This window comes from Phaseolus vulgaris, chromosome 3 (genome assembly GCF_000499845.2).
Source record: "Phaseolus vulgaris cultivar G19833 chromosome 3, P. vulgaris v2.0, whole genome shotgun sequence".
NCBI lineage: Eukaryota > Viridiplantae > Streptophyta > Magnoliopsida > Fabales > Fabaceae > Phaseolus > Phaseolus vulgaris.
In genome coordinates, this window is record NC_023757.2 from 32,620,027 (window position 1) to 32,633,832 (window position 13,806).

Below are 13,806 nucleotides of genomic sequence, written 5' to 3' on the forward strand. Positions count from 1 at the left end.
GATTGTTGTCAAGTTGAATGAATACATTATTATCGTTTAAGTAAGACCCAATGTGTGTGTAATAATTACACCCACTAATTATCATTGCTCGAGTGACATTGTGAGTGCTCAAACAATGGAGTATATCAATAAAGTCATATTGGAAATCTCTTTGTGTTTTCTATTTTGGGGTGCTTTAAGTTTGAATATTTTCGAATGACATGTTGTCACGTAAGTGAGACTCGTGTGGTGTGTAATCATTACAATCACTACTTATCATCACTAAAGCGACATTGTGAGTGCTCAAACGATAGAGCGTATCACTCAAGTTGTAGCTTGTAGTCTGAGCGAGGAAGAGGCAGTCACAACTCTCTTTCCTCTAGGAGCATATCAATCAAGTATTAAGTTGAACGCTCAAGCAATTTGCATGATTCTCAAGAATTGTGTTGAATGCTTAAGCGAGAAATTTGGCGATATGCATGGGTTTTAAATGCTTGGAGAACCATGCAACCTTTTTTAGGTGTTCATGAAATGTTCTATCACTTAAGCACTTGTGAAACACATGGAAAAACTTTATAATATATTAGAAGTATGACACCATGTGTACATTGCTCAAACATTAACATGACTTTCAAATGATGGACACTAAAGTGGTGAGTTAAGTGTTATAGTGAGGAGAGTACAACCTTAAACTCTACTCTCTGGTTGTATCTCGTTGTAGCTATGAGTGATCACTTAAAGAAGATGACTTATTCCTAATATGAGATGTGAGATTGCGCAAGTGAGAAGAACTCACTTAAGTGATGTAATACAGTGAAAATGCATATATATTGTTGTTATGCATGTGTTATAATATTAATTATTGTCGAGTATGTTGTATATAAATTGATGGATTAATTATTTATATTTGAAATATATATATATATACATATATATATATATACATATATATATATACATATATATATATATACATATATATATATACATATATATATACATATATATATATACATACATGTGTATGTTGTACATTGGAAATGTGACTAAGGATTTTGACATCTTATTCATGATGTTTCGTTTAAGTTGTTATTGATGGATACATTTATCTTAATAATATAATAGTGTAATTCACATGTTGTGGTGTATAAACAATATGTTAGATTGAATCGCTTAAAGTATATTACCTTTGTTTGGTTTCTGAATGAGTTATGATTTTAATTGTAATTATGAACGTAATTATTATGTAGACAATGATTTTTAAGATAATTTATAATTAGTGTTATAAATCTATATATTATAAAAAAATCTAACTATCACCTAACACAAATTTTTGTTCATAAATACTTAATATTTATAGATGAATATATGAAGTGAGCAAGTCACATGTTAAAAACCCTCCATGTTTAAAAAAAAAAGTGATTTCATTTTTCATAGGAACAAGCATTTACATACAAAATGAGTACATTTTTATAACTCATAGTATAACATTTTCCATAAGTATAAATTTGGTGGGAAACTTAAGAAAAGTGTAAGTAAATGTGAATGAAAAAAAGTAAATATTTTTCTTCACTCACATATACTTACATATACTTATTTCACAGTGAATCTTTACTACTTAGATATTAACAAGAGTCTCTCTTTACTTAAATTTAGGCTTTAGTATTCGATTTATAAAATCATTATGTTACATTTTTCATACATTTTATAAAATTTGTTTTATACATGTAATATAAACTATACATTAAATAATATATTGAATCATATAATTTAAGTTATACACTACCTGGTGGATCAGTTGTCCTCACACTTACTATATTTTAATATATTATTTATTGAATTAACACATAGATTGTGAGAGAAAATTTGAGCACATATCTCCTCACAATTTCTTTACATTTCTCCTTAGTTTACACAATCAAACTCCACTCTTCTTCACCATTAAATATTAGTGAATCCTTTTTAATAATTACGCATTGATCTCGAGTACAATTAAAATATCTCACGCGAAAAATATGTGAGATAGGGAAGGATGTAAAGTAAGCGGAGGGACATCTTGGTCATTTCGCCAAACAGCCAATCCCTCATTTCTTTAAAACCAGCCAATAGCGACAGCAAAAAAAGAAAAAAAAAACCATACTCAGAGATGGCGCGGTTGTTGCTACTGGTTTTCGCGTTCTGCGCCGTTGTCATCGCCGTCGCAGGCTCCACCTTCGACGAGTCAAACATTATCCGGCTGGCGTCGGACTTGAACTCGCGCGTGCTCGACGTAATCGGACAGAGCCGCAACGCTCTCTCCTTCGCGCGCTTCGCTCGACGCCACGGCAAGAACTACCACTCCGCCGACGAGATCCGGCACCGGTTTCAGATCTTCTCCGATAATATCCGACTCATCAGATCCACCAACAAGAGGCCTCTCACTTATACGCTCGGCGTAAATCGTATGTTGCTAACTGATTCACTATTTCACTCTCTTCTCTTTCCTCCTTTTCTCTCCTCGATTACAACTTGAAGCGAGATTGTAAATTCTGAACTCGCAGATTTTGCTGACTGGACTTGGGAGGAGTTCACTAGACACAGACTCGGCGCTGCTCAGAACTGCTCCGCCACACTCAAAGGCAACCACAGGCTTACGGATGCTGCTCCTCCTGAAGAGGTAGTTTCGCCAACTGTAACTGTTGCTGATTTTTAACTTCATTTCGTGAAATTAATTAACGAGTTAATCATCATATGAAATTAATATAGTGCCTACTAAATCATGCGAGCATCTGCGTACACAGAGACTGTGTACAGAGGAGAATGTGGCATAGTTTAACCTAAGAATTTGTTGCCTTGATTGATGTTTTATTTGGAATCGGAGGGTATGATGAAAAATTAGGAAAAGAGAAAGAAGTGGGAAATAAAAGAAGAGAAAATTGATAATATGTTCGTAAAACTAAGAGTTATTTAAAAAATTATAAGAGATAAGAAAAATATTTTTTATTTGATATTTTATTATTTATGTATTATTATTATATTAAAAGATACAAATTAATCAGATAATTAATTATATAATCTCATAATCTATTATATAACTTTAATTGTGAAATGATTTAACGAAATATATAATAAAAACAACATAATAAGTTATATTATGTTATTTAAATTTTAACAAATTTCATTTTACATTTACATTAAAAATCTCACACATTACTTTTTTTTTTCAAATTTCAAACTTTCTACTTTCTTCCATAAAAAGTAACAAGTGACACCCTTTCACCAAGATTTATACACAAGTTTATTCCGTAAACAACTAAAAGGTTCCTGTTATTTACATTAATTGTTTTTTAAGGAATATTCACGTTAATTATATTAATATTAAATATTTCATTTATTTCAAACTTTTTTACAACAATCATTATTCTAAATAAATAAATCATTTTCTTTGTTACAAATATAAATAGTAATGTATTTTTTAAAATATATTAAAAATTCAATACTTTATTATATCAATTAATATGAGATTAAAACAAACTACCATCATTCTGATAAGGAAAAAAAAGTATGATTAACCTACCACTTTCATTATTTAAAATTTCACTTCACTCTTAATCTTTGGATAAATTTATTCATGGTAATTGGTACATTTGTGTAAACTTTTTTTTAAAGTATTTATAAGACAAGTAAATAAAAATATTAAAATAAATTATTTTTTATAAGTTTATTTATAAATTAACTTGTGAAAACATTTTATTTAACTTCAAAAACCATTAATTAAATTGTATAAAAAATAATATTTAATTTATAAAAGAAATTAAACTTATGTTTATACTTCTTTTAACTTTAAGTACTTTTGAAAGAAAAGTATCCGACATTAGTAAAAGAAATAAATATAGCAAATAAAAAAACTAGATAATGTTTTTCTGAGATAAGATTTTAATAAAGTTATTGAATAAGAAAATAAAATATAAGTTAAAATTAATTTATATATCAATTAAAAGTAAGAGTTTAGAACATGTTTAAACCAATGGTAAAGTTATATAGAAAATGAATAACAATAATTTTTTTTAACTTTTTCATGAACAAATTAGTTTATATACAAATTAAAAAAAAAAGTTAGAGAAATTAGGAGAGAGATAATGCCATTAAAGTATATAAAAGTTAAATTTAATTTATAAAGAAATTTACGTTATATTTATGGTGTGTGATTATCAGGGATTTCTTTTACATAATTATTGAATCATTCCTCTTCTTTGTGTATGATTGGAAAGAAAATGTTCTTTTCTTGATTCTTTATTTATTTATTTTTTGTTGTTTATTCAAGCTGATAAAAACATGAATAAAGTTTATTCTGAGACGTGATGATTATTGTCAGTAATGACTTATACGTGATGTATTGTAGAAGTCTCACAACATACAAGAGCTTCTCAAATAATATCGAAAATATTAAAACTAACAAGAAACTATTAAAAGAATAAGAACCTAGTATACTGAAAATATTATAAAGGGAAAAGAGAAAGGAGAGGAAGGGAGGAGTAGCCGTGAGTCTAATTTGAAGTTGTGTAAGAATCTTTATAGAGGGAGAAAAGTCAAAATTGCCGCAACTTCAGAACCTTATTTCAGTGGCACCGCTCCATGGATTTGGCTGTCGGAATTGGAACAAACCGCTGGAGAAGGAGAAGTACCTATGGGAAAAGAAGAGTCAACCATCTTAGACTTATGGAGAAAGTCCATTGCTAGTGAGACCGAGACTTCTACAACGTTTTGTAACCTTCCGCAACATTCTTCAGTGTTCCAAGATCTCTTTCGATAGATCAGGAGTTCAAGAAGAAGCGAAATGAAAAATCCACAAACAAAAAAAGGCGCTAACCTCTTCAAGGTCCACGATCTCTGTTTTCATTTTCAACAATATCGTTGGCAATACTCACAAATTTACAACAATCCCCACATATTGCAAAAGATAGAAAATAAAAGGAAAAAAGAAAGAAAATATTGGGTTCATATAAGATATAATGTGTCAAAACTAATATAGCAAGCTATATGAACCAGTCCCAAGACAGTTTTTTCAGTTGTCTTGCATATATTAGATGCATCAATAGACTTAAAAAAGACAGTTCCCCTTTGACAATTTACCAAAAAAATAAGTATAGTCCTCCTCTTCCTATCGGTCAATCCATCTGTCATTATTGTACATATAATTTTTTCCAAAAAACTTTATGCTGTTCTAGAATCAGATTTGTCTTCTCAACCTCTTGCTTCAAAATATTTCACTCTTGTTTCATGATATGATTGTAGTTTTAATTCGGGACCATGACTACCAATTAATTTAACCATCCTCTTAAATTCCTCACTCTTTACTACATTAAAAGGAATAACACTATTGTAGAAAAATTGAGCAATCTCTTTGACATGCATCCTCTTTATCACTTTTCTTGAAAATGACAATAATAGTACTTTGAGTTCCCCCTCTTTTGAAAATAGTTGATGAGTCCTCAATCTCTTCTTCATTTGGTATTTTTTCTAGCACTTTCTGAATAACCCATAGTGTGTCCCACACTACTCTCTTCTCTAGAGATCGATTTCCTTAACAAATTTTACTGCGGAGTAACAACAGTATTCAACATTGATTTCTTAACATCTTCCAGCACTGATATACATGCTCCCACGTCCTTTGAAGTCCCTACTAAATGGTGTTTTAATCTGTATACCCCTTATGGCAATACTTTCTCACAATATTTACATCTTAAGTACCTTGTTTTTCCATCAACAAACACACAATGCTTCCACACAAGATCAATTCTTCCACTTTCCGCGCAATTATCACCCAAATGAAGTGGAGCAGTGGCTGAGCGGAGCACGAGCAGCATGCGTGAGCAGTGGTGGAGCGGAGTGAATCGCTCGAGCAGTGGCGAAGGTGGTGTGGCGGTTGTGTGTAATGGCAGAGGCAGTGCGGCGGTGGTGCGTAGTCGTGGAGGCAAGGTAAAGGGGAAACGCAGTGCTAGCGGCGACGACACGTAGTGCTGGTGGCGGTGACGAAACGGCTAGCACGAACGACGATGAAATGACACAACAAAGGCACATGTTATTCAAATTATGGTTAGGTTCTCATATTAGGGTTTTTGGGTATTCAAATTAGGGTTTCTAGGTTTTATTGGGTTTAGGGATTTTTTTTGGGTCACGTCATGGATTGTGGAGGCTCAAGGATCGTCCGGTCCAACCCTTGGATCGCCGAATCGCTCTGATCTGGAGAGAATCTGATCCCACATCATAACCAACCCGTTTTCTTCTAAAAAGATCACAAGATCAAAAGGTCATCGATCTAACTTGCAATCTTGACAACATTGGTTTGACTTGTAGTTCATTTGGTTGTGCGCACAATTGGAGTGTGTTTGAAAGGATAATCATTTAAATTTATGAGCTCATTTTATAATTAGAGGCTAATATGATGTTATAATTAATTTTATAATTAGTTAGGTCCACACCAAAAAAAGAAATTATTTACACCAGAAGACCATGAATGATGTAGTCTTTGTGATGACTAATTCAAGATTGATGAAGAAGAAGGATGTTAGGAAAACAAAAGACTACAACATTGATGATCTTGCCTTTCATGATGAATGGACTATGGAAGATAATGATGCAAATGATATTGAACCTATGGATGATTTGGTTGAAGTTGGAGAAGTTGAACTTATGGATGATTTGGAGGTTCCTCCAACTTCATGATGTGGAGGATGATGAAGGTCATGACATAGATAACATTAATGAAAATGAAGATATTGTAGAAGAGGGTGATGATTATCCTTCAATTAATATGAATGATTTCCTTGAATAGTTTAATTGTATTAAATATTTGTGAACTTAGTTGTTTTCTCGTATGAACAATTTATTATTTATGAACATGTTTCCACTTGTGTTATGTATTGAATATTATTTGCATATGTGAGTAACTATTAAGAGTCGAGTTACAATCCTCGATTTATGATCTTTTATCTCCTTCTCGATCGTCGAACGAGTTATGAGTTTGACAACATTGATTGTACCCTTCTAGCACAACGAGAAATTTACTATATTCAATGGCATAATCCATTGTACCTCTTTAGTATTTCATGAGTCTCGCAAGCACACCTTAATGATTTTGACTAGGACATTGAGTGTTCCTACTCAGTCTACCTATTGCATAAGTAATATCTGGTCTAGAAAAGTTCATTAAATGCAATAAGCTCCCACTTATCTTCTTTAATTTAGAGTTAGCATCATAAGGGGTGTTCACTAACTTAAGGTCATAGTAGTCAAACTTCTTAAGAAGTTTTTCAGTGTATTGTTCTTGGCATAGTAATATACTATCACCTTTCCTTATAATTTTAATTCCTAGAAACACACTTGTTTCACCCATGTCTTTCATCTCAAACTTAGATCCAAGAAAAAGTTTTGTTTTAAAAATAATATTATCACATGTACAAAAGATTAGCATGTCATCCACATATAAATATATAATGACATATTCACCATTTTTAGATCTAGAATACACACATTTATCAATATCATTGGTAGAAAAACCTTCACAAAGTAAAACATTATCAAATTTTCCATGCCATTATTTTGGTTCTTGTTTCAATCCATACAAAGATCTTAAAAATTTGCACACTTTTTCTTCAGGTTTAGTCATATAAATTTCTTCTTCTAGTTCACCATTTAAAAAAGTTATTTTAACATCCATTTGGTGAATGACTTGCTTATGGATATATGTTAGGGCTTGCAACACTCGGATAGAGGAAATCCTAGTAAGTAAGGCAAATGTATAAAAGTAATCTATGTTAGGTTTTTGAGTAAAATCTTTCGCTACTAATCTTTCCTTATATTTCTCTTTGGATCCACCATGATGATACTTGTTCTTAAAGATCCACTTACAACCAATGAGTTTGGCTCCTTTAGGCATATCTACTAAGGTCCAAGTATTGTTTTTGTTAATTGAATCAATCTCAATTCTAATGGCCTTATCCCAAAATTTAGCATCAAGAACACTAGTAACTTCTGAAAAACTTATTGGATCATTTTCAACTAGATAAGTGTAAAAATCATCTCCAAACGAGGTTTCATTTCTTTGTCTTTTACTTCTCCTAACATCCTTGCTTATGTCATCACTAACACTATCTATATGTTGTTTAGATGTACCACTACTCTTTAAAGAAAAGATATGTTCTAAGAATTCAATATTTTTCATCTCTACTGTAGTGTTACGCTCAATTATATCACTATTAAGAATAAGAACCTATAGGCAACATTATGTTTTGCATAGCCTAAGAACATATAGTTAGATGTTTTAGAACCTATTTTCTTTTTCTTAGGACCAACTAACATCACTTTAGCTAAGCACCCCCACACTCTTAGGTATTTCAGATTAGGTTGATAACCTTTCCAACACTCATATGGTGTTTTACCAGTTTTCTTATGTGGTATCCTATTTTGCAAAAAATATACGGTAAGCATATATTCACCCAAAAGGTTATTAGGAGCATTAGAACTAATAAGTTTGACATTCATAATTTCTTTTAGAGTTTTATTTTTCCTTTCAACTACTCCATTAGATTCAAGTGAATATGGTGGGGTTACTTCATGAATAATGTCTTCTTTAACACAAAAATCATTAAACAAAACATATTTACCACCTTTATCTGACATAATTCTTTTAATTTTCTTATTCAATTGATTTTGTACTTCCGCCTTATAAATTAATAACATATCAAAAGCTTCATCTTTATGTTTAATTAAATACACTTTGGTGTATAAAAAAAATCATCTATAAATGTTACAAAATAATTTTTACCACCTTTGGACATGGTCTGTTTTAAATCAACGGAATCAGTATGAATTAAACCAAGAAGTTTAGTTTGACGTTCAAAAGAATGACATGTTTTCTTCGTTATTTTAGATTCTACACATATATCACGTTTATTACTTTGTTTGTGATGCATTCACATGTCCTAATCTAGTATGCCACACATCATACGAATCAACAATATAATCAAAAGATCCAGTTTCATTAATAATTTCATAAATGTTTAATACAAAAAGACCTTGATCACAATATCCCTTCTCCACAAAAATATTATTTTTTGTCATAACAATCTTGTCAAATTCAAATGACACTTTAACCCTAATCATATGCCTAGCAATGCTACAAAAATTAAATTCACTCTAATCGATGGCCCATGTAGCACATCACTTAAAGGCAGAGTTTTACGTTATGTGAGTTTTAGAAGAACCTTTCCTCTTTTTAAGACAAGAGTTTTCCTGGAATCACCAAGATAAAGTTGTTCTTCTCCATCCCCGCACTTGTGTAGGAGGTAAACACGTTTATGTTTGCATAAATGTATTTGGTAGCCTAGAGTCTACCACCCATTTACTCATATTGGCCACAAGGTTCACTATATTGAGTTTGAGAAATAAATTATCCTTTCTTCTTCTTTAATCTAGAGTTAAATCATAAGGGGTACTCACTGATATAAAGTCATATATAGTAACCAAACTTCTTAAGAATTTTCTCAGTATTGTTCTTGGGATAGTAATACACTATCTCCCTTATGATTTTAATTCTTAGAATCACACTTGTTTCACCCATGTCTTTCATCTCAAACTTAGTTCCAAGAAAAAGTTTTATTTTAAAAACAATATCATCGCATGTACCAAAAATTAGCATGTCATCCACATATAAATATATAATGACGTATTCACTATTTTTAGATCGAAAATACATATATTTATCAACATCATTGGTAGAAAAACATTCACAAAGTAAAGCATTATCAAGTTTTTCATACCATTGTTTTGGTGCTTGTTTCAATCCATATAGAGATTCACATTTTTTCATCTTTACCTAGAACTATACATGTTTCAGATTGAGTGATATAAATATCCTCTTCGAACACAAATTCATGGGGGTATTTTTCTTACATAATTATTTTATTGGTATTCAATCATTTCTCTTCCTTGTGATTGGGAAGAAAATGTTTTTTTGTTTGATTTTGTTTTTTCTATTAAACTCCTAATGTAGTTAATTAATTTATTCTTGAAAGTTTGTTTTTAATTTTTTTTGCCATTAGTATAGTCGTCAATATTTGTTTGTTTTTCCATTTTTTTTTTTTTTACTTTTATGTTATTTTTCACGTGTGTTGCATAGCATGAGTTAAAAGAAACTATTAATATAGTATTAGATACTTCGAGTCTAGTTTACATTTTCCCGATCTGACTGCAACTTGGTCAATGTCCTTGATTTGCTTTTTTCTTGAAAAATATTTGCGTCTGATTCCGAAGATCCTATGTGTGCATGCAGAAAGACTGGAGAAAAGAAGGTATAGTCAGCCAAGTTAAAGATCAAGGTCACTGCGGATCTTGCTGGACATTCAGGTTGCATTGTGAGCCAAAAACTGTTTGGAATGAGTTAAATATTCTAATTTATCACTCTTGTAACCGCAAAACTTGTAATATGCAGCACAACTGGTTCCTTGGAGGCAGCTTACGCACAGGCCTTTGGGAAGAATATCAGTCTCTCTGAGCAGCAGCTAGTGGATTGTGCCGGCGCTTTCAACAACTTTGGCTGTGGAGGTGGGTTGCCGTCTCAAGCATTTGAATATATTAAATACAATGGTGGCCTTGACACCGAGGAAGCATATCCCTACACCGCAGAAGATGGTGTCTGTAAATTTTCAGCTGAAAACGTTGCTGTTCGAGTCATTGACTCTGTTAATATCACTTTGGTAATTAAACTGATAGATAGGTTTCTGCTTGATGTGTGTGGATAATTCCTACTTCAACTACTTTTACGTGCTATATTTAACTGATTTTAGTTTTGTCTGGGATGTAGGGTGCTGAGGATGAATTGAAACATGCAGTTGCTTTCGCTCGGCCAGTTAGTGTGGCATTTGAGGTGGTGGACGACTTTCGATTCTACAATAAAGGAGTTTACACTAGCAACAGTTGTGGCAGCACGCCAATGGTGAGTGTTATGCAAAGAGTATACCTCATCCTTTCAAATCTAATGTGTAATGCAATTTTAAGAACAAAATGTTTAGATACAAGTTCAATGCATAGTTGTTTGTTCTGATGCATGTTTATAACTGTTGGCATCTGCTGTGACACTTGTTTATAACTAAAACAGCCATTCATTGGACATTAATAAAATATGAATTTTGGTGGCAGGATGTAAATCATGCCGTTCTTGCTGTTGGGTATGGAGTTGAGGATGGGGTTCCATATTGGATAATTAAAAACTCGTGGGGAAGCAGCTGGGGTGACAATGGCTACTTCAAGATGGAGTTTGGAAAGAATATGTGCGGTAAGGATCCACCGGAACCAAGTTCTTAAAGAATAGTTTAAAATTCATGCATTTCACAAGTTTGAAGGACACTAGTCTTACAATAATTAAACTAGGAGTAGCAAACTTTTTCTCAATCAGAAAATATAGTGTCATTTTTTGCACAATGAGTTTTTACTTTATCAAACCTTATCTATTGTAATAGAACAGTACATTTTCTGAAGTACTATTCTCACTCTTACACATATTTTCTCTTCATCTGTTTTCTATATATCTGAGATTGTTCTTTCTGTTAAATCCCGAGTTAATGAATCAGATCAGACATAGACAACCAACATTTTTTCTAAGTTTTTAAACAGAAGTGACCCGCAAAGTCCTTTTCTAAGTGATTGGGGAAATGTGACAAAGGCTTTTAGATGTGATATGGAGAGCAACTATAAAAATTTCAAACCCTTTTATGACTCGGAGAAAATTTCACATTCCTAGAGTTGTTGATATTGAGGGTATAATATCTGAGATCAGTCATTTTTCACTGTTAGTTTTTATAACCTCTTTGATTTCATTTCAGGTGTTGCAACTTGTGCATCGTATCCTGTTGTGGCTTAAATTGTAAGTGGAAAAATGCGTTGCCCAGCCTGTGTAACTGCACTTTCACCTCATGCTTCCTATTTTCCATCAAGGTGAATGTGCTTCTTTGGACTGTGATGATAATGTGTAGGATATGTTGATCTTCATTTGTAAAATAAGTTTGGATTTGGATTTCCATTCTCATTGAGCTGAATCACATAACAAAATCTTATTGTGTGAAATCTTGGTTCACCAACTTATCATCTGTTTTGTTTCTCCATCTTGTTTCAACCCAAAACGTATTTCTAATCCATTATATGGATCACCACTGCTGAGAATGAGCTGAGTTATGAGGTCACTAGATTATGACAAACCACACCAAATTTTATGTGGCATGTCATGATGACAGGATCAACACAGCTATATATAAAAGAATAAAACCATTACAAGTGTTGAGATTAGATCTGAATCAATCAATGAGAAAAATAATGATTAATATTTTTAAATCTTGTTATTTGATTTCTTTCTTAAATTAGTGCAATTTAAAGTTAAACTTTTGTAAATGGACAAATTTTTTTAATCTTAGAATTTATATACTAAATACGATTTAATTTAAAAAAAATCGTTTATCATCTGTACACGTTTGTAAAAATTACACAAAAATTGTATTTAGCAAATATGAGTTCTGTAGAATATTATTTATGTAAACATCATGTATTAAAAAGAAGATTTTAATTACAATATCGTACAATCCAAAAATATTCTTAAAAATTAAATTTAAAAATAAATCATATATTTCAAATACGTTTATAAATTAAAACTCGAATATACATTTTTTTTTAAAAATTGTTTTTTATAATATAATAAGATTTCTCTATTATCCATAACGAATGTAGTAGTTCTAACTAAAAAATTTGTTTTTTTTATAATATAAGATTTCTCTATTATAATAATGCAGTGACACTTTCTCTCTGAAACTTTACCTACTCTTTCTTTCGCTTCAGGAAAAGTTTATTTTGACATTCAAATAGTAAATAAATGTCTTTGAAAACCAATTATAATAATATAATAATATAATAATATTTTTAATTAAAAGTTAAAATAAATATAATTAAAATAATAATTTTTTAAGGTATTAAATGGATGTATTTTATTACTAGCACGGTTGATTATATACTGAAAAATTCAAGTACTTATCTAAAAAGGGTGTCCACCAAACACTAAACATTAATTCAATAATTTAAAATAATAATATTTATTTTATTTTTAATTTAAATTTAAATTTTTAATATAATTATTATATTATTAAAGTGGATTGTGGATGTAAGTAAATTATTGGAAGGGTGTAACAAAGAACGGAAGTTATTCTTATCTGCAACCTGTTAATTTCTTGGTAACCTCCCACTCTGAATAAATTTCTCAAAGTGTAGAATATAAATTACAAAACAAACTATTTTAAAATAAATGAAAAGTGCCTCAAGAAATTGATGTAATAGAAAAAGTTAGTCTAAAACTGACTGTTTAGACAATTGGGTACCAGTCTCACTTGTCATTTTTTACCTTTTCCTTAAAATTCAAGATTAAAATATACTTCGGTAACTACTTTTTATTGGCATACTATTTTACTGTAATAAAAAATATCGATAATTATTTTTATTATATTATTACATTTAGAAAATTATTGAAATGTGATGCTATTAATTATAATATATGATAAACTAAAACTAAATTTTAATATAGAATTGTGAAGCATGACACCTGCCACTGGAGGTACACATGGAAGATAAACATGAGAAGTATGTAATTTAAGTGGTGAAACCAAAATAGTGAAAAGATTAAAACTTCTCATACAACTGAGAAGTCTAAAAGCTTCATCAACTTCTCCAGCATAAACCAGACATTAAAATGTTGAAGGTGAAGGTTTCTAGACAAAAATGTGTTCTCATAAGTCTGGGTATGTCATGTGG

The 13,806-nt window shown here is 31.0% G+C and overlaps 1 protein-coding gene across 1 annotated transcript; it reads left to right on the top strand.

Moving 5' to 3' along the window:
- The first annotated feature begins 1,973 nt into the window (after positions 1-1,973).
- LOC137807168 (pro-cathepsin H-like) lies at positions 1,974-12,081 on the top strand. The gene is made up of 7 exons (XM_068607647.1): positions 1,974-2,420; positions 2,520-2,635; positions 10,292-10,365; positions 10,451-10,715; positions 10,823-10,954; positions 11,158-11,293; positions 11,841-12,081. Exons 1-7 carry the CDS (start codon positions 2,126-2,128, stop codon positions 11,876-11,878), a joined length of 1,056 nt encoding a protein of 351 aa, XP_068463748.1. The 5' UTR covers positions 1,974-2,125; the 3' UTR covers positions 11,879-12,081.
- The last annotated feature ends 1,725 nt before the right edge of the window (positions 12,082-13,806 follow it).

Bases quoted from the DNA above. Each gene is read 5' to 3' on its own strand.
- LOC137807168 (XM_068607647.1), top strand. From the start codon at position 2,126: ATGGCGCGGTTGTTGCTACTGGTTTTCGCGTTCTGCGCCGTTGTCATC. The intron at 10,366-10,450 runs GTTGCATTGTGA...TGTAATATGCAG, and splicing joins GGATCTTGCTGGACATTCAG to CACAACTGGTTCCTTGGAGG. The intron at 11,294-11,840 runs GTAAGGATCCAC...ATTTCATTTCAG, and splicing joins GTTTGGAAAGAATATGTGCG to GTGTTGCAACTTGTGCATCG.